We start from the raw sequence: 27,008 nt of genomic DNA, 5'->3' as shown, positions 1-27,008 counted from the left end.
TTCAGCAACATCCTGGACGTCATTTCCGCTAAACGTTAGCGTGATGCTGAACTAGGAAACTTGTTCTGATCTAAACAGGAGGAAAATTAAAGGTTTGAACAGTATCTTTTCTCATTCAGTTTTCGTGTTGTTTATTTTGCTAAACGTGTGAATGTAACGTTAACAGCATTTCTCAAAATACCGAATCATCGCGTTAATCTTACATTAAACTCTCCAGATACATGAAACTGGTGAGTAGTCATCTGTACTCTCACATTGCTTTGTATTATTTTCGTTGAGCGTATTTATTTCATACTTTTTTGCGTGTAACTGAAGTACATATTTAAGACAACATAAACTTATCTTCGTTTCTAAAGTAATTAACCCTTAGACATCGCTCCTAAATGAGCTCCTTTTATTTACGTGTTTAAACTCCATGTTAACCTGAATGACGGCTGTTAACACGGTAAAAAAAATTCTGGTTGATATGTTCTCCATAATGGTTTCTGCATGGTGCATCTTAGACCTTTAACAAATCTTTCTGACATTTCTAACCTTACAAAGATTTCAGTGACAAATTGAACATTGCTGTTTTGACTTCAGCTGATATTGCTTTAAAGGGCACCTATTTTACCCCTTTATCAAGATTTAAGATAAGTCTTTTGTGTCTCCAGAATGGGTCTGTAAAGTTTCAGCTCAAAACACCTCTCAGATTATTTATTATACCTTTAGAAGTTTGGAGTTTTCTGCCTTGAACACAATGTAGCTGTTTTTGGTAATGCCAATTCACCCTGCCCACCGTTCCCACGTGCCTGTCAGAGTGTGCCTCAATCTCTGCCTCGGCTGCGTCAGATAAATAGCACAGTGACAAAAAGATCTCCCGTAAAGTTTGTGAGAAATACTTCTGTAAGAATTTCCCAATGATTATTTGATGTATTTGTTGTGGAGTTAATTCAAGCCTTTCTATGATGAGTCACTCACAATGTTGTTAGAAAGTTTACACAGACAAACACACACACACACACAGGGATGGGACGATAAACAGTTGTGAATAGTCAAAGTTTTAAAACCGCTAATGTTTTTAGTTATACAGTTTCTAAGGTATGTGTATGTTTTTTTTTCCCCCACGATTACTTTAGTTAGTTTTTTTTAGGGCAACAGAATTTCCAGCAAAAAAGGAACCTCTACACTAAAAGCTACTGGGGCCTGTTTCAGAAAGGAGGTTAACTGAAAACTCAGAGTATTTTAACCCTGAAATGAGAGAAACTCTGTGTTTTCCGTTTCAAAATGGCAGGTTTGTTAAACTCGAGAAATCAGGGTAAGTCAAGCCTGTTTCTGAAAGAAAGTTAACTTTAACTCAGAGTCAGTTACTGTGGTAACTTACTCTGTGAATCTAACCTGGTCAGAAGCAGGTTTTATTCTCTAAACTCAGAGTTTCTGTCGGTCTCCTCCCCTTTTTTTAAAGATGAAGCGGTATTTCTCGCCTTAGCCTTATGTTTCCACCGACCTATTTTAATGCTCATTTTGGATACGTGCATAAAAACGATTGATAGAAACGTCATGATGCACATAACTTTTTAAAATATGCATAAAAAACGCACATAACTGAGTAGGATAAACTTTTATTCGATAGAAAGTGTGCGCATAAACTACGATGGAAACACTTTTACTGAACAAATTACAGTATGTACATTAAAAAAAAGATCATGATCATATGATAATGAAAATGTGTGTAAATGGAGGCTGAGAACACTGTAACACGTCTTAAATATTGTTTTAGTCATTCTAAAATGCCTTAACTGTTTCAGTATTAGTGTATATTATTAATTACCTCCGAACGTCTGGTGCGTGTCAAGAGTCTCCGCGTCTCATGGCTTCAGACGCCCCCACGTGTTCATTGTGTTTCAGCATTGTCTTCTGACATCGAGGCGCAAGTACATTAATTAGGCTAAATAAAGAATTAATTGACGCAGCTTCTTCTACCACAGTAAATTCTGTTTTTACTGTTGATATTTGGTGCCAGTTTAATCAGGAAGTGACGATTTTTTTCTCTTTCACTCGTTGGATGGAATTTTATTCGCATCTTTTATGCAATATTCCAGTTTTGCACATAAATTTATGTAATATATTTGGATGGAAACATAGCTATTGCCTACATTTTAGTCACACACAGAAGAACTGTACTAGAATGGCTTATGCTTTTTTAATAAATAATTAAATTGAATTCACCTTCGATATGCACTGTAACTAGATTAATGGGATTATTATTCTTTCTAAAAATGATTTTTAGTACTGCTTACCTTCTAAATGTTATATTAACCTCTATCACTTGATCAATAAAAAAGGCAGACACACAAGTGCACTGTTAAATCATTTAAAACTAATAAATGTATAAAAGAAAGTTTAGAAAAATATATATAAACGTCACAAATTACATTACTTATTTTATTATACTTAAATATTTAAATACTTAAAAAGTTAAATTAGGCATTATCTTGAGCAGCTGTTTTCCCACGCTAACTGGTTGATGGCTGCTTCTTTTCAAATATATACACTCATATTTGCTATAACTTTGCATGAAAACATCAAGTTCAGCTGGAGAAAGAAATGCTGATCTCTTTTATAAGATATTGCCATAGTCACTCGTAATGTCTGCGCTCCACTGATAATGCCTTTTTATAGTCACGGTGCGCGCGCTTAACTCTGAGTTGGTCTACTCGAAGTTGATTGACCCAACTCAGATCAGCTGTTCTGAAACCGAAAACTCTGAGTTTTTAATCTCTCGGTAAATCAACTCAGAGTTCAAGTTTAAACTCTGAGTTGTTTGAACCTCCTTACTGAAACAGGCCCCAGGTCTAATATATATATATATAAATTAAATCTATTATGTTCAATAGGGGCAAAAGTTGTGTCCCAGACATTTAAAAATAATTTATTTTGGAGGAATAATTACAATATCGTGAAACAGTGATATTTTTATCCAAGGTTATAAAATCAGAATCTTATTCCGGCCCATGCCTACACACACAGCGTGCGCATTTAACTTTGCACTGTTTTTGCATGTAAATGTGACAGGAGGATACACATTAATATCCCCTGCTGTATGGACATCCATTATGTTAATGTACAAAATAAACCTGATTTAACATCCACAAACGGATTGAAAGGTCTTCTTTTTTTAATTGTACTGACCTGGGGCTGTGGTTATAAAGACGGTAAAATCGCTGTAATTAATTACCATCATGCTCTGTTTTAAAAAACGTTTTAAACTTGTAAAACACATTCTTGATCACATTTGAAGATGCCTGATGATCACAGAGAGCTCAACAGATCTTTTAATCCCAGTTTGTGCACGTCCTGTCTTGTTGATATGATTTTACACGTTACTACGATGACATGTTAATATGCGGCTGTCAATCAGTTCAGTGGGCAGGAAAACTGCGCTCCTACATCACAGTGCAGTGGGTCTTAAAATGGGATGGATTTGGATGCTATTTCAACATCAGGAAATAAAAAAAGAGACCTATTGTCTTTATATCACTCCAATATGACTGTGGACACACTTTACTTACAGTTGTGTCCAAACAGCTCACAAAAGATGATTTTTATGATAGGTGCCCTTTAAGGTAAAATTATCTAGTTATTTAAAAAAAAAAGATTGTATAAATACTATTAAAAATGACCTAGGGCTGGGTGATATGGAAAAAATGCAATCTTAATAATTATTTTCCATATTGAATGATAACGATATATATTTCAATAGAAGTTGCTAATGCTTCCAAATTTAAAAGAGAGGTTTACCCCCAACAATGACTGAAGCCACAAAAATTAAAAGCTCCATTAAATGGCCTAACATGTTTTCGACTGATAAATTATCGGTGGCAAAATATCTCTAATAACAGCACACTTTTACATTCCCATTGTTTACATTTCTGCTGTGTGATTGGCTCTTAGATCAATTAAAGTAAAAATGTCCAGAGCTCATCATTGTTATTGACAAATTTTATTGCGATTTGATATGATATTGTTTATCGACACAGCCCTAGAATGACTCTTGAAAGCATCAGTTGTTAACAAACAACCAAATTATGATGAAGTTGTTTATTAAATGAGGGATTTAAGGCGCTATATTACAGTTTGACAGTTAAACATCCCTATATATATATATATATATATATATATATATATATATATATATATACACACACAATGATTTCATAAGTTAAGTTAAATAAGTTTCATTGTTCAGCCTGTATTTATTTTTGATGTAGGTGAGTGCTGTAAAGGTGTCAGAAAGTTTAACCTGGTCCCATAAAATCAATGTGCTGTGTCTTTAATATAACATAATCACCCCAGGAGTTGCAAAAATAAATCAATCCAACAATCAAATCAAAAGGTTCATGGCTTTTTATTTGCATGTTGGTTTTGTAAATGTAAGTATTAACTACTATTCTTTTCTTCTGTATGTCATGGATAAAATATGGTAAGCAGCTGATGTAATTTTCAGTTTTTTTTTTTACTTTTCACAGACCTTCCTCCAAGAAACCTAAAGTTCAACTCTTCACTGTCTTGCATAAAAGACAAAGTGACCCTTCATGACAGCACATTCTTGGTCCTGAAATAGCTCTTCATCTGCTGCTCTCTCCATCCCTCTTTCTTTTAGTTTTTCCTCATTCCCTATCCTTCATCATGACTGAACCTGAGCTGCTCACTGAGGTGCCTGCCTCTCTCAAACGGCTGGCCAAGCAGGTTGTGCGGGGTTTTTATGGCATTGAGCATGCTCTCGCTCTGGACGTGCTGATCCGAAACCCCTGTGTACGTGAAGAGGACATGCTGGAGCTGCTCAAATTTGACCGCAAGCAGCTGCGCTCGGTTCTGAACACGCTCAAAGCCGACAAGTTTGTCAAATGTCGTATGCGTGTGGAGACGGCACCTGATGGGAAGACAACGCGACACAACTACTATTTTATTAATTACAGACTGCTGGTTAATGTGGTGAAGTACAAGCTGGACCACATGAGGAGACGCATTGAGACTGATGAACGGGACTCCACTAACAGAGCCTCCTTCCGCTGCCCCTGCTGCACCAACACATTCACTGACCTTGAGGCCAATCAGCTGTTTGACCCGATGACTGGTGAGTGGAAAACTGGAAGTCTATGAGAAAATAAGACTTATTTTGGATGGCATGTTTTCAATACTTTAAGGCATAGTTTACTCAAAAGTGAAAATGATTATAATTTATTCACCCTTCTTTTGTTCCAAACACAAAAGAAGTTATTTCGAAAAATGTTGGAAACCAGAAACCATTAACTTCTATAATACTTGTCTTTCTTACTTGCTTTCAGTGTGTAATAGTTTCTAACATTCTTCAAAATATCTTATTTTGTGTTCAGCACAAAAATAAAACTCATAATGATTTGGAACCACTTGAAGGTGAGTTAATATTACATTTTTTTGGGTGTACTATCCCTTTAAGATATACATAAGGGCCAGGCCCGGATTGGCTAATCGGGAGGACCGGGAGAATTCCCGGTGGGCCGGTCCGTTTTTTGGCCGCGAGGGCCGGTGTCCCTAGCTCCAGAATCTGTTGCTCTCAGCAGTCACACTTTTTAAATTAATTTATTTACTTACTTGACTACAGTCTTCTTATTCATTATTTTACCGCAGCTCTGCTCTTTTTATATATAACCAGCCTACAGGTTAATGATGATATTAGTCAGATGAGTCAGTTCTTCATATACAACTGTTGTGGTCCAGTGGTTAGCACGTTAGACTACGACGCCGCTGACCCGGGTTTGATTCTTGTCTGAGTATGTTTTTTTTTTTTTATTATAGTTTTATTGTTAAGACATATAATACTGTTAGGGTTTTTGAACATTTAAAGTTCTAAAGCAGCTGTTTTCTCAAAAAAAAAAAAAAAAAAAAAGACGTGATAGTGTAATTAGAAACTGAATTGGAAATGACCTTATTTTAATATAGTCAGTCGTGAACTGAGGTGGGCCGGTCTAAGGCTTGAAACTCCAGGGCTGAAAAAGAGTCCCACTCCGGCCCTGATAAGGGCTTTTGTAAAAAAAAGTTATTGTGTATATATATTAGTTGGCCAAATGACAATATGGTATAGTAGACTCAGAACGAATCAATACTTTTTTTGGAAAGAAATTAATACTTTTGCTTAGCAAGGACTCAAAGACACTTAAATTAATAAAACAATACCAGTAAAATAATTAGTAATATTAAAAGTATTAAATATTGTTAGAACTATTAAATAAAAAATGTTAAAGTAATATCTAAAATTATTCCAATTTTTATTTTTAAAAATGATCTTCTTTCAGACTTTCTATTCACAAAGAAATACTGTTTAACTAAACCAGCTTATATGCAAAAACAAACAAATTCAATTGTTTCTTGAGTCCTCTACCCAGGCAACACCACTTTTTAATACATAATTATAATTATTCATAAGTTCATGCAAGATCTTGGTCAAATCAAATGGAATGCTAATTTCACATAAAGCCAGTCGCATTAATCAAAATGCTGCTGCTTTTTTGACTGTTTCTCCAGAATTTTGTTTTGTTTATTTCCTGAGATTCTAAAGGTTATGGGAAAGTGAGGGAGCTATCTGACAAATAATTGTTGTTCAAAAGTGTTTAAACAATAAACACAATAAATGTTCAAATCAATGACTGTAAAAAATATGGACGACGCGACAGCCCCTTTTGCCATTGAACGCCTTGAGGGCAAAACGCCTGCTTGACGGGCACAAACTGTCGCAAAAGACTGCTGAAATTGGAGCCAGACATGCGCAGAAGGACTGTCTGATGGAGCCAGAGGAGGAGCCGCGATAATGAGCGGAGTCGAGCTTCCAATCAAACGCTTTATGTAAAATCAACCACGCCCCCCGAACTTCTCACTCGACTGCCGGTGTCTGCACTATAACAAACGCTCACTGATGTAAATAGAAGCACTTACATTAAAAAAACACAATAATATACGGTTTAAAAACGGTGTGATGTAAGCTGTTAAACTTTAATAAAAGCAATACATGGTGGAGTGCAGAAATAAACGATCTTTTATACACTCTAGCCTGAATATGAGCACAAATAATATATTCTCTTATTGTTATATTTGTTGTTGGTATTTGTTATCTTCATAGGGGTAGAAATAACACTTGTAAAATATGAACAATAACATATAAACAACACATACATTTTTAGAAAGGTTTTTATTTTTAATTAGCCATCAACAGAACCCAAAATATAGCCTACACACCATAACGATTTACCATGCGGGAACAATCGTGCGTTTAGAAGATAAATACAGCAAGATTACTAAATATCAACAGGATATTTACACATCCCAACCCTGCAATTTGTCAATTTGTGCAAAAAAAACTTTGCGCTATTAATACAACGTCTATCTGCTGTAACATCACTAGTATATTGTTTATTCATTTTCGCTTGAATTGTTTATTTATTTAATTTTTTTGCCTCCGTTTTCATTTGGTTTATTCGATGCCTTCATTATATCTGGCAACGAGGAATTTACATTCTTTTTAATGTTAGCTGGAGTGTTCAAATAAAACGCCAACAGTAAATGATGTAAATAAATAATATCTAACATTTACAGCTCTATTAGGTTATATAAGATTTGATTTCAAGAACGTTATAATGATTTATAACAGCAAATTCAGTAGATCACTTAATAATATGCCAAAACTTAAAATGCAGAGACGTCCTATAAAGCAAGTTCAAATAACCTTACAGGAGATCAACGTGGAGATTATTATTTAAACACAAAGAGAATTACTGCTAACGATCTCCTGTATACCCCGTACTTAAATGGGTTTATTTTATTGTGCAGTTTTATTGTCATTTTCGTATTTATTATTATTATTATTTAATACTTGTGCAATCGATACAGGTTTATTGTTATTTATTTTGTCCTTTATTTAAATAATTGCTATGCTGTTTGCATCTTTATTCAAAGGTTAAACTCAGTGATACACTTTGCGTTCACATAGTAGCATGCGTTTGTTGTTATATCAACAAAAATGGGTGTAATAACGTTAACAAATGTGAGGGTTTTATATAATGAAGATTCAATCGCGCCAGCTCCGGGCATCAGCGCATAACCTAGTCGCGGCGTCGCGGGCTGATTCCGGCTCGCATGCGGCAGCGCCTGCTCGCTCGGCCGCCGCATCTGGCTCAATTGACTCAGGCTGGAATCGGGCAGTGAGTCCAGGCATCCGGAGTAGGTCCAGCAGAGGTAGTCAGTCTGAGGGGTAAGTCTCCGGCAGGCAAGAACTGGCCCCAGTGTATTTTGCTATCTGGGTGGCTAGGCGTGTATTAGCAAACTAATAAAGCCCGAAAAAAGCTCTGACCTTAGCGAATAAACAGTGTTCCACCAGATCATGTATGTCAGAAACTGTAGTTTACTGCTGAACTCATTTTGTCATAGTAAAATATCACAGAAATCGCGTAATAACTCTTCAGTCTTCTGCCGAAGCTCAGACGCCGCGCTTTGAGAAACTGTCAATCACAACTGTCAATCACGATGACACGCCCAGCATTAAATTACTGCTAAAAACAAACTGTTTACAAAAATGAGGATCTGCACCTATTTCAGCACAATAATCAGTGCCTTAATCGACCAGAACCATCTTTCGGGACATTTTATTGCAAGTGTAATTAATTTTTTTATTTGGGCTCAAGTCTCCTTCATTAACACGGAGGAGGCGGGCTTTATGACTTGTACTGCAGCCAGCCCCCAGGGGGCGATCTAACGGCCGAGACCTTCACTCAAACGCAGGCTTGCGGCACACTTGGTTCAAATCAATTAGAAAATGCCCATTAGTCAAGAATTATTTTACTAGAGCTTGCTAGAATTTCTATGTATGGAGAAGATACAGTGCTCACATAAGTACACCCCTCACAAATCTATAATTTAAATTCATATTTTTAATAGGAAGCTATACAATATTATATTTGTGCATATACATTAGATTAGTCAGTACTGAAGCTAAATCTGAAGCTTATCTAACAAAATAACTTACAATAATGGTCCAAAAGCTAGTACACCCAAATTTATATGTTAAAGAAAAATATTAAATACAAACTTAATAAAAGAGGAAAAATCAAGAGAAGCTTAAAAATTTTAAGATTAGTTGAAATTTTGTAGGTTGTATTTTTATTTATTTTTTATTTTTTGCAATATTTTGCTTGAATTTAATTGTACTATATTTTAATTTCTAAATATGTTTGGTCTCTAAATTATTATTTGAATAAATATATCTGTTTAATAAATTTGTTTGTTTAAACGCACAAAAATACATTGCCTATATTCACTGAGAAATAGATACAAATATTCGTTTTCAAAATAGGGTGTACTCAATTAAGAGCACTGCATAAACATATTTCAACATGGCCAGCTAGTCTCAAATCATGTCATCATCATTAATAAGACTCTTAACCATCATTAAGGAAGTGGAAAGAGGTTTTAAATTAAGGTCTGTGTTTGATCTCTGATATAACTTCTTAACTTTTTTATGTAAATGTTAAGCAAGTGTTAAATTTCAGACAAGTCTCCATCTCCACACTGTGGCAGAGCTGAATACAGACACATGATGGCAGCAGAGGTCAAAAAGTTGAATGCATAGATTTACAACACTTGAATGAACCTCACTCGGAGACTGATGCTGAATTGCATCAGTTTGTAGACAGACAATGACAGACAGACAGGAAAGGGAATAAAACCATTTTCGTAGCTTTAACATAAGTAAGCTTTAACGTCATAGAAGGCGGCTGTAAGGATGAGCACAATGCATTGGCATCATCACCATCATGCTTTCCGCTTCTGTGCTTGCTGTTTTAAATTTCTGACTTCAACAGCTGCTGATTTATGTACTTGAAGTACGCACATGCACACACACACAGTGCTGCTCTTGACGTGACTTGCGTTATAAAGGTTTCAGAGATGAATGTTGAGAACTGCTAGCCATTCCTGTTTAAGCTTTTATCATGGTCTGAACCCAGACAAACCAATGTCTGCATAGTGTGTGTGTGTGTGTGTGTGTGTGTGTGTGTGTGTGTGTGTGTGTGTGTGTGTGTGTGTGTGTGTGTGTGTGTGTGTGTGTGTGTGTGTGTGTGTGTGTGTGTGTTTATTTGGGTCCATTCCAGCAGTCTTGAGTCATGTATAATTTATCTAATCTGTGTTTGTGTTCAGAAGGGAAATTTATAAGGAGAGTCTAATGCTCTGAACACTAAAGATACATCCGCAGTCTTTAAATAACATCTGACCTAACACAGGGACTTGCCTACATGGATGTTGTCTTTTTTTTATGCACATGTTCACATGCATTTTTAAAATCTTTAAAGTGCCTATGTTTTTTTTTTCTTTTGATATTACCTTTCGTCTGTTAAGTTTATGTAGTTGTTTTTACTTTGAAACCTTGCTGAGCTTTTAAATTCACAAGGTAAATGGGATTATTGGTTCTCATTTATAAAACTGTGCATAGAAACCTTCCTAAAAGTCAATGTCAGAATATTAGGGCTTATATTATGATTTAACATGGTTCAATTAAGTCAGTATTTAAAGTAAATATGTCAACTTAGAGTTTACTGACAGCTGTGCACTTTCTCCCATCAATTTTCACATGGGAAGTGGCGAATGCACGTTTCCGTTCCTGTTTTGTGTATACAGTGTATTTATAAATGTGACCGATTGTTTCACAAAAAAAGATTCCAAACTGCCCCAAAAAATTTTCAGTAATTGTACAACTTGCATAGGGGTGTAATTAGTTTTCTTGATGCCAACCTAAGGTCTTTACCGATTGGTCGCTTTGAGCCCTAAACACTGTAGTTATAGCTAAGGCCTGTAAGAATTTAGTTACCTTTGTTGTAATGCAGATAAAACGCTGCATTATGAAATAAATTCTATTGCTGAATTATTAATACCCTATTAGTGCCATCATTACTTTTTGCATCACCATACAAAAGCTGAAATATAGATATGGTGATGACCATTTCATTTCTTGGGCCATCCTGACTAAGATATATTAATTTTTAGCGGAGGTATATAGAGCGACTGAAATTTTGAATGAACTATGTGCACTGAGAAATCAGGTAATTGCTTGTTTTCTTGTTTTTCTTGGACGGATGTAGTCTTATTGTTGGGAATTGAATAAGAATACTTAAGTGAGGCTAAATGTAGCTTTTAATGTGGTTTCATCAATTAAAAAGAATATTCTGGATTATTTTCAAACCTCATTGTATATAAACGAACAGGAAATGCTAACAGTAATGGACTTGCACTGAAAGCTTGGCAGACAAGGAAACCAGAGGGCTTTAACATAAATGTGTAGCAACTATTAAGAAATTTTAAAGCAGTACTTCAGTAATTAAATGTTTTTAATATTCCTAATATTTTATAGGAGGCTTGTTTGAGAACTTTGGTTTATATTATCAATGCAGTTCTTCTGTGTTGAGTTGCTCCTTAGCGTTTTGTGGTACAGCTGCACAATATATCGCTTGAGCATCAGTATCGCAATGTGTGTGTCCACAGCAGTCACATTGTAACATATACAATGTCGAGTTAGGATTATAGATCACTAGAAACCACAGGTCAAAACGCACCATATTTGTGGAGAAACTGCAGAATTGAGTGTTTATAATCTGCATGTGTTTTAAGGCTTGTGAATATGTGAGCATTTTATGTGAGATTAAAGCTTTTTAGTAGTGCATAAAGAAGTTTATTAAACATTAATTTGATTGAATTATTTATATGATTAAGACTGTGTAATGTTACTTTGCATTTGATTATTTAATTTCTGTACCTGAATACTGTTACTCTCTTCAGAAAACCACGGAGCACGGTTTATTTCACTTTAATATCTGCTCAATTGTGTTTATTTATGATTGTAGTTTGTTTATTATATGCATATAATAACATATATTACATAAAACATATACTTACCCTCCGTTCCCCTACAAAATCATCCCAATTAATGTAATGATTTTTCAAATAGAGCTATTGTGAAAATAGAGCTAGGGTGAAATTATATCGCAATATATATCGCAGAGAAAAAAAAATTCCAATACCATGCAGCCCTATTTTGTGGCCTCCTTTCTGTTATCTGAACTTACTAATTAAGCAAAAGTTCACTTAATGTTTAATGTAAGATTAGAGTTGGTTTAGTGCAGTGCAAGGAAAGAACTGTTTTCCATCTATTCTCAGCCTTATCTTCATGCTTGAATCTACAATGCGATCAGTGCTGTCTGATTCTTAAGGAATGACTCTTATCGGTCTGTTCTTTTCAGTGACACAAAACCAGATTGTGCAACTGTTTAGTTTGAATACTAAACAAATTACTTTCATTAAACTTTTTTTAGTCGAAGCCAACAATTGGAACCTGTATGGTTCCTCAATGTAAATTCTTCTCAGAATTGTTTTTCTTTCTCAGCAATTGTAATTTATTTTCATCTTTAAATTGGAATAAGACAGTAGAGCTTACAGAGAGGAAAGTTTGGGGAGCAAAGAGGGGGGGAAGGGGCGGCAAAGAACCTTAAGCTGGGAATTGAACTCAGGTCGCTGTGAGCACCACCTAACCATTAATTTTTTTATTGTTATTATTTTTTGGTCCAGACTCAAAGAAATGAATGATGCATTTTAGGTAGGGATGTAACAGTATCAGAATTTCACGGTTCGGTAATACCTCGGTATGAATGTCACGGTACGGTATTTATTGAATCATTTACAGGAAAAAAAAAAAAACTTTTGAAAATACTCCAAAAAAGTGCCAAAAGTGTCAATGACATACAAATTAGCCATCTATCTGTAAGCTTTGAAACACTAACTACAATTTTAATAACAAAAAATTATTAAACCATGTAAAAAAATAAAGTTTCAATTTAGTATTGTTGAAAACTCATCACATTCAACATTTAATCACTCACTCACTTAGATAGAGATGGGTTTAAAGGAAAATTATCATATAATTATAATCTGGTAAAAGCTGGTATCTCTGGGTATTTACAATGTCCCCTGCAACAGAAAAAAACCCTCTCATTTGGGACTGAGGTTTCTGGGACAAGAGAGATATGACTTGGCCCAGGTTGACAGCAGTGGGGTAACATTGTGCATTGTCTTTCCCCCACTTGAGAAGACAAACCATGAGTGAGATAGAGGTCTCTTTGCGGTACAAGTCAATGTCTGCATCAATCTGAACAGTGTGCTGTGTTTCTGCAGTCCCCATGACTGTTATTAGTCGTATTCCCCAACTTGCAGGCACGTGCACACATAGGGCTCAACCTGTGCAGTGCACATGCCCTTTTTAGTCTTGGATAGAAAATGCCCTTCCAAAACGATCAAAAGTGCCCCCGCGATGCGACACAACCTCCGTCCAGTCCAGCCCTTCAGTAGGCGCGCGACAACACCTTTCTTGAGTATGCACGCTCAACCCCCCCCCCCCCCTCGGCGCTTTACAAAACGCGCGCCACAACACAGCTGATCAGAACGTGCGCGACAGCACCGCTATTCAGCACGCGCGCGGCGACAACACCCGCTTTAGGTTCGATCATTTCCATCTTTTTTCTATCTCCGCTACTAGCAGCACACTCCATTTCCGCATTACTGGATCTGTAGCGACAACAGACCGCAAAGGATTATGGCCACGCCGGGGCTGATGGGAAATGTAGTTTCAGCTACCTCCCGTTCGCTTCATTCGCCTGAGCAAATTTTCTCAGAAGACCTATATTTTTACCGAGTCATGCGACTTCGGTAATATCGAAAAAATGTAATATTGCGATATGACGTTATTTATAATACCAATACATCCCTAATTTTAGGTGATACATTTTGCTCTAAATCAGGCCCAGTCACTGCTTCTTTGGTCGGCTCTGGCCCAGTTTGAAGAGGTTTACCAGAGCGTGGTTCGGTTGGGCTTTGGTTGTAGTGCAAAGCGTGCCTGAGCCCAAAACTGAAGACACAACAAAACTTTTAAGGGACTGTTTCATATGGATTTATTAATCGTTTTTCTTTTCAATGAACGAAAACTGTTGTAGTTTATTAAAGACGCAAACCCCTTGCTGCACTTCAGTTGCACATTCAGCAAATCACCTAATACGTGCAGTACGATGACTTTTATGATCATTTATGATCATCAAAAGTTGTGAATCTGTTGGGCAAAATATTTGACTGTTTGTGTCACTGCATCCCAAACAACTAAAACAATATAACTAAAGCATTCTTCATTGTGCTGAGCGAGAGCGCTTCTCTTCCTGTTATTTGAATGCACAATCAGGAGATCAATATAAGAGATAAAATACAAGTTAGATTAGAACTGCAGAAAGAAAAAATACTACCAAAACAAAGAAAGTGGTAAATAAATTAAAAGCTTTACAGGAAAGCTTTCTCTTCCTGTTAAACTGAACAGTCGCATCATTGATGACGTAAGTGTGCTCAGGTTCGGAAAGCAAAATGCAGTATGAGTGCAGCCTGTTGGGGGAGAGGGTATGGTGGACAATCGTGCTGAGGCAGACTTCAACCATATTGGCTGTTTGAGGTGTGCTGTTTGCTCAGCCTTTGCTGTTTTTAATAGAACTTTCTAAAAATTATAAAATGGATGGTCAGTTCAGTGCCAGAAATGTTTATATTGCACACAACAACTAAAAATCTGTTGCAAAATGGCAGCATTTCATATGAACCTAAATTGAAAACCTTTTGTAAAAAGTGACAAATGGCCAATGTTTAGCATTCTGCTCTTGCATGTTCCATTCACATTTCAGTCAAAGCAGTTTGTGTGAAAAACTCTTAAGTAGTCTTAATTGGCATGTTTGGTGCACACCAGGAGTCAAATGGCTATGTTTACGCTTGTTCAAAAAATACTAAAGCAATTGTGCCAGAGTTTTTAACTGCACCAAACCTGGCATGTGTGAGAGCACAGTCTGACTGAACCAAAACCATATGGTGCAACCTGTAGTCCAATTCCTGAATGAATGACAATAATAAACCACCCTGCTGTTTTAGATTTCACTTATGCTTTCGAGAACAAACTGGTTGGCTACTACTCAGATTGCTATCGTTCCATGGCAAGCCTCTCTTATTTACTATGAAGCCAAAATCAGCATCCCAAATAATGTATATTTGTTAACCATAAGCCTAAACGTCATCATTCCTTTCATGCAATCTCTTCCTACAAATGTGGTTCCAAAGATCATCTTGTACCTGACATGCAAGAGGAAATTCTTTCGTACAGTAAGCCTATGTTTGAGCGAGTAATGGACAGATGAGAGGAAAGAACAGGAGTAAAGAGACAGAGTGATAAAGGGTTTCAAGCAGTGCCAGAGGTGAACGATGAGTGTTAGAGGAGTAGAAAGGCAGGTAAAGAGTGCATGGCACGTGTTCACCCTCACCTCTGCTGAAAGCAAACTGGCAGTCAGGGAGGCAAAGCTGTTGCTAGGATACATATCAGGAGGATTGGCGAGGATGAAGCAGAAGAACGGCCAATGATGAAGCATCTAACCCTGTGTAGACCATGCCATTATACACACTCTTATTTCCCATGTTCCCTCCTGGACTAGTATATACCTGAAAGGATTTTATAAACATGGGTTTTGTGACACACGGTGCTCTCTGTGTACTGAGGGGGCTGTTGTGGATGTTTGGCAATTGAATCTTTTTACCCTGTACTGTTTTTTTACGCTTGGGTGGCTTAGTTGTGTGTTAGAATAGAAGAGTGTATTGATCTGATTGGTCAAGCGCATCAAGGTCCCCCCTCGTTGAGCCCCCTCAAAAAAATTGATCTATGAAAATCTCTTTGATTGGTGAGGTGTTAGGGGAGATAAGGAGATCTAACAGGGTCAGGCTCGCACGGTAATAAGTCACTCGCTGATCCTATCTTAGCATCATGTCTTCACTCTGTCTCATTTCTGTTATCTCCCATTAGTTTTCCCTTTCTTCTAAGTTGCGTGTGTTTGTTATAAGCAGAGCTGCAACCACCCAATGTTCAGATAAAAGGATCCGATTTATTATTATTTTAATAGTTAACTTGTATTTCTTTTACAAAATCAAACGCTATAATTACTAACCATTAAAAAAGTTTCCAGCTCGTAAAGCCAGTTTTACTGTATTTAGCTCTGCAATATTCAGAATATAATACTAAATTCACTGTTTAAAATTTTAGCGTCAGTAAGTATTATTAGACGATTTATCTCTGCGTGTGTGTCTGTGTGTACTGTTAAAGTCTGTTAGACAAGTTCTTGGATAACAGTGGTTTGTTAATAATTTATTCATTCATTTATTTTCCGTCGACTTAGTCCCTTAATTAATCAAGGGTCGCCACAGCGGAATGAACCGCCAACTTATTCAGCATGTTTTTTACGCATCGGATGCACTTCCAGCCACAACCCAGCATTGGGGAACACCCATACACTCTTGCATTCACACCAACTCATACACTATGGCCAATTCACCTATAGCACATGTCTTTGGACTGTGGAGGAAACTGGAGCACCCGGAGGAAACCCACGCCAACATGGGGAGAACATGCAAGCTCCACAAAGAAATGCCAACTGACCCAGCCGGGGCTCAAACCAGCAAACTTCTTGCTGTGTGGTTACAGCGCTACCCACTGCACCACCGTGTCACCCGTGGCTTATAATATTGACCATAAAATTAATTTTAAAAATGTTTTTTTATTTCCACCCCACTAAATAAAACCATACACCAACACACAGACACAACATAGTCAATGTGAACATTTGAAGTGTATCTAAACCTTTCATCATACTTGTCCAAAAACTACTGAACAACACCCATTCTAGTCTTAGGACATTTTTGATATATTTTGATCCACTTTGAATATTTTAATGTATTAAATATTTTTGAATATTTATAAATACTTAAGATATATTTGATCAAAATTAAAATTGAACAGAAAAAATGGAATTAGGAAAAAAAATACAATAAAGGCTCATTCTGAAAACATAGCTCATATACATTTCTGGAGATGGCGAATTATGTAGCCAAAAGTACGTATGGCTGCATTTCATCTTTAAAACAAATGCTACGGGGCGATGTGATGCCAGTCCCACTTATCTCCGTGTGGACAGCTTTCCACTGTTACCAGTTGACTGTCAGCGGACTTGTGTATATATATATATTAATTTGATCTAGGGATGGGCCCGGTTGTGATGGAATGATAACCTTGGATAAAAATTTCACGGTATTGTGATTACTGCTCTATATTATGTTCTTATTAAACATTTTCCCCCAATAAACAAAATACATTTTATATTAGGAAACATTTATAATATTTTGGTTCAGTAACTAGGCATGTCAGGCTAAATAATTAAACCTCTCTTCATTAGTTTTAAAAACAAAGATTTCTTTACAACACATTTAAAAAACATACACACACAAAAAAACTTACATATATCTTAGGTATGGTGTAACAAAATTTTAGCTTTTTCACAACCTTAACTTTTCCAGGCCGTGGTAAACCTTGAAACCAGTTATCATCGCATGTCTAGTTTGAACTAGCAGCGACTAAATCTTTCTTTATCGGCAAATTTGCATATTTGGATGTTTTTTTTGGATGATGACATGAAACTGAAGTAAAGGCTGCTGAAAATTCATCTTTAGTATCATAGTAATAAATATAATTTTAAAATGCTTTCAAAGATGAAGCATTTGTTTTGTAATAACATGGCATTTTTTTATCAAATAGGTACAGTCTCAGTAAGCTTAAATGAATTTTAATTTTAATCTTAACAGCCCTAACCCTTTTCAATGTTAGTTTAAAACACCATGTAATGCTCAACTTCGCTAATTGTACTCAATAGTTTGGAAAGGCTTTGCATTAATGGAGTACACACACATCTGAGCATTATCAACAGACTTTGTTTATCCACTGTGGTGATGACCATGTAAGATGTTCTTTCCTGAAAGCTAATCCTGTCTAAATGCGGTTTAGGATGCTCTCCGTAGAGCAGAGATGCCCAAACTAGGCAATTCAATGTAAGAAGATGGGGAAACGGAAAGGAATAGTTTTGAGATTGTCAGTTTAAATTTATTGCAACCCTTTGTTTGTTTTGTTGTTAAAAATTTTAATAAAAGTTTCAGTTAAATTGTGTAAATGAATCAGATTTTGTTTAAAATGTCACTTGACAATGCGCAAAGACAGATTCTGCTTAACTAGTGTATTCAGCATTGAACTCTACTGTGTTATTAATGTGATTTGTTTATGTTTTTATTTCATTGTTATCATTTAAAAAGTTATACTGAATTAGTTAATACCATTTACAGTAATTTATTTATTTTTTACTTATTTTGCAATATTATTAAAGAAATTTAGCCATGGCAACTTAAATGTAAAATAGTTTGGTATATTTACCTTCAGCCCACGGCTTTCAATAATATTTGGTTTTTGGCCCTTCATACAAAAACTTTTGGGCACCCCTGCCATATAGAGCCTAAATTGTATTGAATCTCTTTGAAGTCATCTCTACTTTTTATCTTCAAAGAAAAAAAAACATTTATTTCTTATTATTACTATCGCATTAGTAATTTGAATCTTTGTGGTACATTTGTCACAGTTGCACAGGCCCCCTCATGAAAAAGTTTCTCATCTCGCAAATGCCGAAATGATGCTGGATTCATCTTTAAAGGACTGTTCACAAAAGTCCTTTTGTTCTTTGGCGTAGACGACTGAACAAAGCGCCGTCCTGCTTTCAAAAGAGCTCTGAATCACTGGAGAGAGTACTGTGTAATTTAAACCAGACCTATTCATATCTCATAGATAATACAAAAACTATCAACACAAAGACACCAGCCCACTTTCTCTCAATGCCAGCCTTAATGTATGCCTGCATACTAACTGCACAGCTCCATGTTCCTTTAGATCCACTACGACAATGTGTGTGTACTCGCAGACCCACGAAAATGACAACAAGAGTATGTGAATGTGCCATATTGCTAATTATCCTGGGCTTCGAATTTAATATCTCTACAGAATTATGGTTGGGAGCCTCTAATAATGGCATGTGAAAAGACAAAAATGGGTACCTTTTATTTCTTGTTTTAACATTCGCTTTTTCTGGAGCTGTGATGGTGATAGTGGGTCAGCGATTCCTTCAGTTTAACATGCAGTTAATAGCTTTCCTTTCTGAACTAGTGAACTTCCCCTCTGTCTGTCTCTTTGGGGTCACGCAGAGCATGTTTTTGTATTCCGGTGTGCTGCTTTTTAAGTGTTAATATAGCCTAACATGCTGACTGCGTCTGTACAGTCTAGCACTGACAGTTACTTTTTTTTTTTTTAAAGATCTCATGTTAAGTAAATTCTTGAATTTAAAACATCCAGCAGATGTTGTTCAGCGGAAAGAAAAAGCAAGTTTCAAGACGTGTTGGCGCAGTATCCTAATCACCAATTATATGTGTATGTGCCCAATAAGTGATATTCAGAGTCATATTTTTTTTCTCAGAATATTTAATGCTGCTGTATTTTTAAATAAATATAACTGTACACTGAACTTATAGTTTATACAATTTGAAACACTATCTTTTAACACTTTCAGTAATGTAGTATCACACTTCAGTCAACCTAAAAAAAACAAATATGAGTAGTCCTTTTTATATTTTAAATTAAAAAGACACAAAATATATAAGTGATTTAGTTGTTAAATAAAAAATCGCAGTTTTTTTCGGAGAATCTTAACTAGTGACTTTATGGAAAGGTCATTGAATCACTGGCTCAATTTATTTGTTCAAAAAGGGACTCATTCAGAAACAAATGATACGGGTTGATCTGAGATGCACAAATGTTGTCTCTTGCTTGTTAGGAACTATCCTAGAAGGGAAAAAATCATTAGGGTTGGGTTGCTAAACAACGCCATCGTCCATTGCCGATGGCCAATAGACATCACAACGCTGAGCCGGCATCACAATCCTCCGCCCTGCCTCGGGCGCAGCTGCAACCTGCTCGCGAAAAATACACACAGCTCCTGTTTACACTAATTCATCTTTGTTTCAAAATGCCATTTTAGAACGAAAACGATCCACGTCCACACAACTCACAACTTGCACCACAGGACCACACACACACACACACACACACTGTGCGCATCGGAACTCCAGCAGTCAGCAGGTGCTTTGAGCACAAAACCCCAGAGAGCAGTCACGTTGAACAGTTTATCAAAGATGTACCACTGGATTGCCTCTCACTATAGTTGTTAAATGTAATATTTAATTAATCATTTCTCTATCTAACAACTCTTTAGTCTTTTGAATCGATCAGGTAACGTGTCACAGCGTCAGTACACTGCTTCAATCTTTTGCTTTCGCGTTTGTACTTAGTAATTTTACCGAAAACCTCAGATACTGTTGGTTGGTTTTTGTTGGTTGAGGCCTGTTTATCAACACCACTGTAACGACACAGATCACACTGCATATTCATGTCGTAGTTCCATAGAAAAAAGTGATTGAGAGGTGGTAATTTGTGTGTAACATCTTTATTTATTTATGATTTGTTATGGGAAAACAAAGAACATGCAGGTCACCTAGTTGAAATGGTAGGCCACAAATAACTAATTCATTATAAAATAAATTTTCATAAATAAGTAATTGACCGCCATCTACGAGAACGATGCCATCGTCCACCATGATGTTTCATAATAGAGAACATACAGTGCCAAATTAGTCAACATTGCCCAACCCTATTATACATTATTAATTACTAGCATTCTGTTTTTTTTAAACTGTTGTGCAACTTCAACATCACAATTATAAAAAAGTAAATCTTATTTTAGGAATGTAAAAAACACAAACACCTTATTTGGATATATGTTTAACTTTATTTAATTGCATTAAACACGCAGTGAAATTGTTTTTGAAAAGTGAGTAACAAACTCAATGTCAGTTACATGTACATCATAATTACAATAATATTTTACTCTATTGTTGCCATAATTTTCCATATTAGGTCAATGAGGATGCTTACATTTACATTACAATTGCCTTTTTTGACTGATTATTCTTTTCTGATAATATATATCCTGTATAAAACTGATAAAAAAAAACAGTAGTGGAGTAGGCCTTGACCTTGGAAAAAAGTAGAACAATTTCTTCTGTACTTTTGTATGATGCTGTAACAGTGCAAATAATAACATGTTTTTAACAAAGAACCAGGGCTACAGACAGAACAAAGATCAAAACAAGTTGTTTGTAGGATTTGAACGAGGGCAACAGTTAAAGATGTCAATCTAGCTAATGTTTACATGGAAAATCAGTGTGTTGTAAGGCAAAAACTTCAGTTTTTGAACGCTATCTTTTACTCTGATAATACAAAATGTTTGCGTGGATCTGAAAATGTATCTCATTATTATGTAGACATTCAAATGTGGCTGGTTATCTCTTCATCCCTTATCACTTGTGTGTCTTGTTTTTGTGTAAATGTACTTGTTTAAGTTTTTTACTAGGACACAAAATTGTATAATAAGATGAGTATGACCTGGGTATAAACCATTAAGTTGGTTTATGAGGATATGCCTTGTGTCTTCATCATTCAAAATGCTTAAATCATACTTAAAGGGGTCTTTTGACATTTAAAATATGCCACATTTTTGAGGGCTGAATTTAGGAGTATGGGTAGTGGAAGGCCATATAATAAGCATTTTTGTATTGTATAAAATGCACCAAGCCTATGAAGAGTCCCTGTAAACCACATATGCATATGTGTGTGTCTGTGGACTGGTTTCAGTGGTTTCCAAAAACATGTTTTTGTATAATGACATGGGTATGACTTGCATGTACTCTAATACTGTAGTTTATGAGGACATGTCTTTTGTCCTTGTGATCCAAGATGCTTAAAAAGCAGACCTAATAAGGCCTTTCACATTCAATAAATTGAATTACACCTATGGAGAGTCCCTGTAAACCACCAATACTAATGTGTGTGTGTGAAGATAGACAGACTGTCCAGGAGGGCTGCTTTAAATTGTTCCCTGCAGCTCCGGGTATGTCGATATTTCCTCTAGAGCTGTGTCAAATGTGTCGGAGACCTTTTTTATCTTCCCTTCACCTGACTGTTATTTCTTTTCTTTTTTTTTACAGTTTCTCCCACTCTTTGTGCTTGTCAAATTGTTTTCTTTTCCCCCTCCGCTGCTGTATTGGCAGAGAAGACATCTGTAGTAAAGGGACCTAGCTGGAGGTGATTGTTTTCAGGAGCGCCTTCACAGATTTTGTTGTCAACTTTCCAGCAAAGCTTTTAAAATGGAAATTGCAGCGAGTCGTTTACTCGTTTGATTCCCTTCAAGGCCAGAAAAATTGGGAATTGGGAAGCCATTTACCATGTACTCAGCACGGCAACATGGGACCATTTTAGAGTAAAAACCATATTGCTGGGGTGCTTTTGTGATATCAAAACACACATGAATATGAGTAGAAAGGCGTTCTAGATAAAAGCCTACAGTTAGAGGTTGATCACAATATCTGCACCATCTGTGGCCATTAAATGCTAAGTACATGAATATGTAAAGTGTGTCAAGGCATGAATTTTTTTTTTTTTTATTCGACTAGTAGCCGATGTACACCACACACTCATATACCAGGCCCTGCTGTGCGTGCTTTTGTCAGAAGGCTGTAAATAACTTCAGCAGCAGATGGCAAACCAGACCAGCTTCACTTTGCTGTGGAATCGCCTGTGAATGCTGGGATCGAGCGTGTGTTTGTCCTTTTGTCTGTGATTGTTCTTACACTTTCCAGTTTCAATAATATTGGACTGGGAGCAGTGGCTTTGGCTCAGGCCACTAGTTGCATTGAGCTGTAGATGGATTTCACTTTACTTCTATTGGTAGTCATGTATCATAATTTCTTATTGTTCTAGCAACAAATAATTGTTTTATTCAATACTCAAAAAATGCATATTTTTTCTGCTACAAGCAACAAGTTTTGGGTCTAACATCTCTAACTTGTTTAAATATGTGACACAAATTTACATGGTTACCAATATCATACCATTAAAAGGTTTGAGGAAGAATGTTTAGTTTTTTCTCAGCAAAGGATGTTAAAAAATTGAAAGTAAAATCTATTAAAAACTGTAAAAAACAATTTAAACTATTAAATGTAACTGTTAAGCTGAAAATGTTATTTAACCACTTTTTCCAAACCTGTATGTGAATTTTTTATTTTATTTTATAATTTATAATTTTTTATTTTTATTTTTCTTAACACAAAGGATGTATAGAAATAAAATAAAAAAACAGACTTTCAATTTAGAACCCTTCAGATTTGCTACCATGGGAATAAATTAAATGTTACAATGTAATGACATACAATATGAAAATTATTCTAAAGTAAAAATTCTATCAATTAATTAATCATTAAAAATGAATAATTAACAAAATTATATTACTTCTATTCCAACCACAAACCTTTGAATAGTGTTGTTGTTATTTTAATTTTATTATTGAGACAGCTTTGGTCAATTCCAGCATACATGGCAAGTCAATTATGATGGGAATAATCTTGATTAGCAAGACTGATTTGTTGTTGTTGTTGTTGTTGTTGTTTTTTACTTTAGTTACAACATTATTTCCCCTGGCCACTGATGTTAGTATTTCCTAGTTTGAGACCAGCAGATATGACCGACAAAGCCAAATTTTCTAGCCTGATGGGATTGCTAGATAATAGTTAGCCAGATTAGGTTCTGGCTTCATCTCCAACTCAAAAATTGGCTCCGTGTCTGTGGGTAAAGGGGTCATGGAATCCCAGATTTTGGAGCCTCTGGTTAAAGGGAACTGGAGTTATGAATTAAAAAGAAAAATGTTTAGGCTCCTCTTTCATGACCTGGGGTGCTCAATATGGTGGATGGTGTTGATGTGGGATGTCGTTGTTTCACAGCGCTGTTGAGCCATCTCAACACTTGTATTTTAATACATTTTTCTCTCTAACACAGGTACGTTCCGCTGTACATTTTGTCAAACAGAAGTAGAGGAGGACGAATCGGCAGTGCCAAAGAAGGATGCTCGCACTTTGGTGGCACGATTCAATGAGCAAATCGAGCCCATCTATGTATTGCTTCGAGAAACGGAAAACATCAACTTGTCTCATGATCTACTGGAGCCCGAACCATCAGAAATCCCAGCTCTAAAACAGAGGTCAGAGAATCTGAAATACTGTACTCTCAGGTGTTTCTTTATCACAACATTTGTCCACTTAATTCAATAATAGACTTTTTTTGTCAATTGTTTTTAGCCATTACCAATTTGTTTTAAAGGATGCTCAATTAAAAAAGGTTTACATCATGTCAGCATAAGTCTTATTCATCCAATTTGAACTTTTCCTGCAGTCGAGAGCGTGCTGCACAAACTGCAGCGGGAGCAGGCGCTGGGGGACCTGTTAGAGAAGTATGGAAAAAGGGCACGTCGTATGACCTCTACACGCAGAATGTGGTCATCAACATGGAAGACCAGGAGCCTCAACCTGGCCAGAATGCTGAGGGCAAAGCTCCCAAAGAGAGGCCCGTATGGCTGACGGAAAGTACAGTGCAGGGAGCGTACAACGAGACAGAAGCTCTGAAGAACCGTGAGTCATACCTGCTGTATTATATCATGGTGAAAGTAGTATTTATGATCTTAGATAAAATACTGTTTCTTTTTTATGCATTTGAGGTTTTGCATGACATGATGCCAAAATGTACATGAAACAATTCAGCCGTCTACATGTGTTTGTTGCCTCATTACAAATGTTTAATGGAAATTAGACAATATACTATATAATAAACTAACAAAGGCCACATTCAAATAGACCTTATAGGGTGGCGCTGAATAAACTTATAATCTGTCTTTTCCAAATTTTGTCATTCATGGCTGTCTGCTTCCTAATATTCCTTAAAACAGGGATTTCCAAACATTTCAGCCTACGACCCCTAAAATAACAATGTCAGTGACTATTTTCAGATGTGGATATAATCATACAAACGTTGCACGCAACGGCTCACACACACTAAAAAGCCTACATAAACACAATCATAATGACACCACAAACATGTGCAACAGTCTAACAAACATATAATTTTATTATTATTTAATATTAACCTTACCTAATGAGACCGGTGGGCGGAATGTAACAAGCAAAAGTAACAGCACATGTCATTAATCTAATGTAAAAACCCTCAGGGTTGCAATCCAATGAAAAAAAATGGAAATTCTTTTTATTTTTGTATTTTGTATTTGTATTTTTAATGTAACTTTATTATCTTCTGTAAGTTATGGATTAACAATGGTAATTTTAAAAGTTTAATCAAATTTGTTAGACTTTTGGAAACCACCAAGCGACCCCAACTTTGCCAATCACTGCCTTAAAACATGCCCAGTTTTCCAAAATAAGAGTACCACATAGATTAGAAATATAATAAACTGTGTTATACTTGAAAAAATAAGGGGTGATAAATGATAATTTCTTAATATTGATCCCGTGTGAATCTACAAATGAGCAAACAAATGTAACATTATTGATTCTTGTGTTCATCATCAGTAGCTGGTCTGAAAGTTTTGAGACTTTGGAAAGATTTGAGAATTGGACTTGGAGCGAAGGGAAGATTGTCTTTTGAAAAGCTCTGAAATTACAGCCTGTTTCTTACCCAAAGCTATAGCAGAGCTTCAGAAAGGAATTAGATTTAGAAAGTGTAGCAAAAATTGGAATTCTACAAACAAAGAAGCATCTGAAATTGTCGTCATTTTTCTTCCAATTTTTTTCTCACACCAGCTGGCGAGGACTCTGTAGTAACCCAGGAGGGAATTACTGGAAGGGGAGCCGCGCAGGATGAGAATGAGGAGGTGATGCTGGCTCTCCTCATTCACGAGAAGAGGAGTGGAGCTGGTCCAGGAGGTTCCGCCGTCTCCAGACCAACTGTTCCAGCCGCAAACGCCAGTGACTCTGACAGCGATACCAGCGAGTCGGACGAAGACTCTCCACCACAGGCTCCAGCCCACACGTTGCACAGCACTACATCCATGCGGCCAGGAAAACAAGACGAGGAGGACGAGGATGATGACGATGAGTTTGAAGAGGTCGGAGATGACCCTGTGGTTATGGTAGGAGGAAGACCCTTCTCTTACAGGGAAGTAAGCCAGAGGCCAGAGCTGGTGGAACAGATGAGCGCTCAGGAGAAAGAGGCATATATTGAGATGGGCCAAAACCTCTTCCAGGACATGTACTTCTAAGTTCATCATGCTGGCTAGCTTCTCGTTCTGTCTGTATCTCACTTTTTTCCCCACAGGATACAATCTGTTTCCTTTGCACACTTCATATCTAACGGTGTTGTGCGGTGTGCCAGAGTTGAGAAATGTAGTGTTTTACCAGTTAACTCTTGTTCTTTCTCACTCCCCTGCCATATTCCCATACAAAACTACTCCGGTGCCAATGATAACGCAGTATCACGGTTGTAAACAAGAGTATCATACATTGGCAAACACTCACATTGCTAGCTTCCAGTTTGTTTGCCGTTTTGTCAGATTCTGAGACTTCCATTTATATAACAGTGTTGCCGCAGTAACCTCTGAGACGGTTTAACCTCCTTTAAACCAAGGATTTTCTGACACGAATGACTTTTAAATGACAGAGAGTGACAAACTGTGGTATTTGCTCAAAGCTACCTACCAAGGCGTTTCCTCATCTTCTTGCTTTCATGTTATTTTTAATGGCTCTTTTTCCTCAGCAGTATTTAGCAAGACTCGCAGTTTGAAAGAAAAGACAAACGATCTTCATGCGGCTGGCTTCCTTAACGCGATATTGAATGAGATTTAATGAGAGATGTTTGTTTAAAGTGTGATTGCTTTCCTTTCACAGCAGAAACGAGCACTTTTTTCTCTGATCTCTGCCTCAGTGGACATTATTCACTTCAATTTGTTTGTCCTTAAGTAGAAAAAAGGATGTTTTTTCAGTTTGTTAGACCATTTACTGTAATAAAAAGCTGAGTGTGAAAACTGACAGTGTTCATAAATATATGTTTGTGAAAGATGAATATTAGTTTCATA

General features: G+C 36.4%; 2 protein-coding genes and 1 long non-coding RNA gene across 5 annotated transcripts in view; 2 read left to right on the top strand and 1 right to left on the bottom strand.

The window, feature by feature from the left end:
* The window catches only part of LOC147842396 (rho-associated protein kinase 2-like), a 164,165-nt gene that overhangs the window by 77,513 nt on the left and 59,644 nt on the right, over positions 1-27,008 (bottom strand). The gene's annotated exons all lie outside the window — the stretch shown is intronic.
* gtf2e1 (general transcription factor IIE, polypeptide 1, alpha) lies at positions 19-26,961 on the top strand. 3 transcript variants are annotated; one of them, XM_087266932.1, is made up of 5 exons: positions 19-92; positions 4,643-5,116; positions 23,927-24,128; positions 24,320-24,555; positions 25,738-26,961. In XM_087266932.1, exons 2-5 carry the CDS (start codon positions 4,669-4,671, stop codon positions 26,193-26,195), a joined length of 1,344 nt encoding a protein of 447 aa, XP_087123058.1. In that variant the 5' UTR covers positions 19-92; positions 4,643-4,668; the 3' UTR covers positions 26,196-26,961.
* LOC147842397 (uncharacterized) lies at positions 5,830-16,207 on the top strand. Its single transcript, XR_015499609.1, has 3 exons — positions 5,830-6,667; positions 8,822-12,649; positions 13,824-16,207. It is a non-coding gene; the product is annotated as an uncharacterized LOC147842397 (long non-coding RNA).

The sequence above is a fragment of the Danio rerio genome, chromosome 9 (genome assembly GCF_052040795.2).
Source record: "Danio rerio strain M-AB ecotype USA chromosome 9, GRCz13ab, whole genome shotgun sequence".
Taxonomy (NCBI): domain Eukaryota; kingdom Metazoa; phylum Chordata; class Actinopteri; order Cypriniformes; family Danionidae; genus Danio; species Danio rerio.
This window is presented reverse-complemented; position numbering and strand designations above follow the sequence as displayed.

What these genes read in the sequence shown, in the direction of transcription:
- gtf2e1 (XM_087266932.1), top strand. Translation starts at nt 4,669, where the DNA reads ATGACTGAACCTGAGCTGCTCACTGAGGTGCCTGCCTCTCTCAAACGG. An exon ending in ATCCCAGCTCTAAAACAGAG is followed by an intron (nt 24,129 to 24,319) that starts GTCAGAGAATCT and finishes CTTTTCCTGCAG; the next exon opens with TCGAGAGCGTGCTGCACAAA. An exon ending in GACAGAAGCTCTGAAGAACC is followed by an intron (nt 24,556 to 25,737) that starts GTGAGTCATACC and finishes TTCTCACACCAG; the next exon opens with CTGGCGAGGACTCTGTAGTA.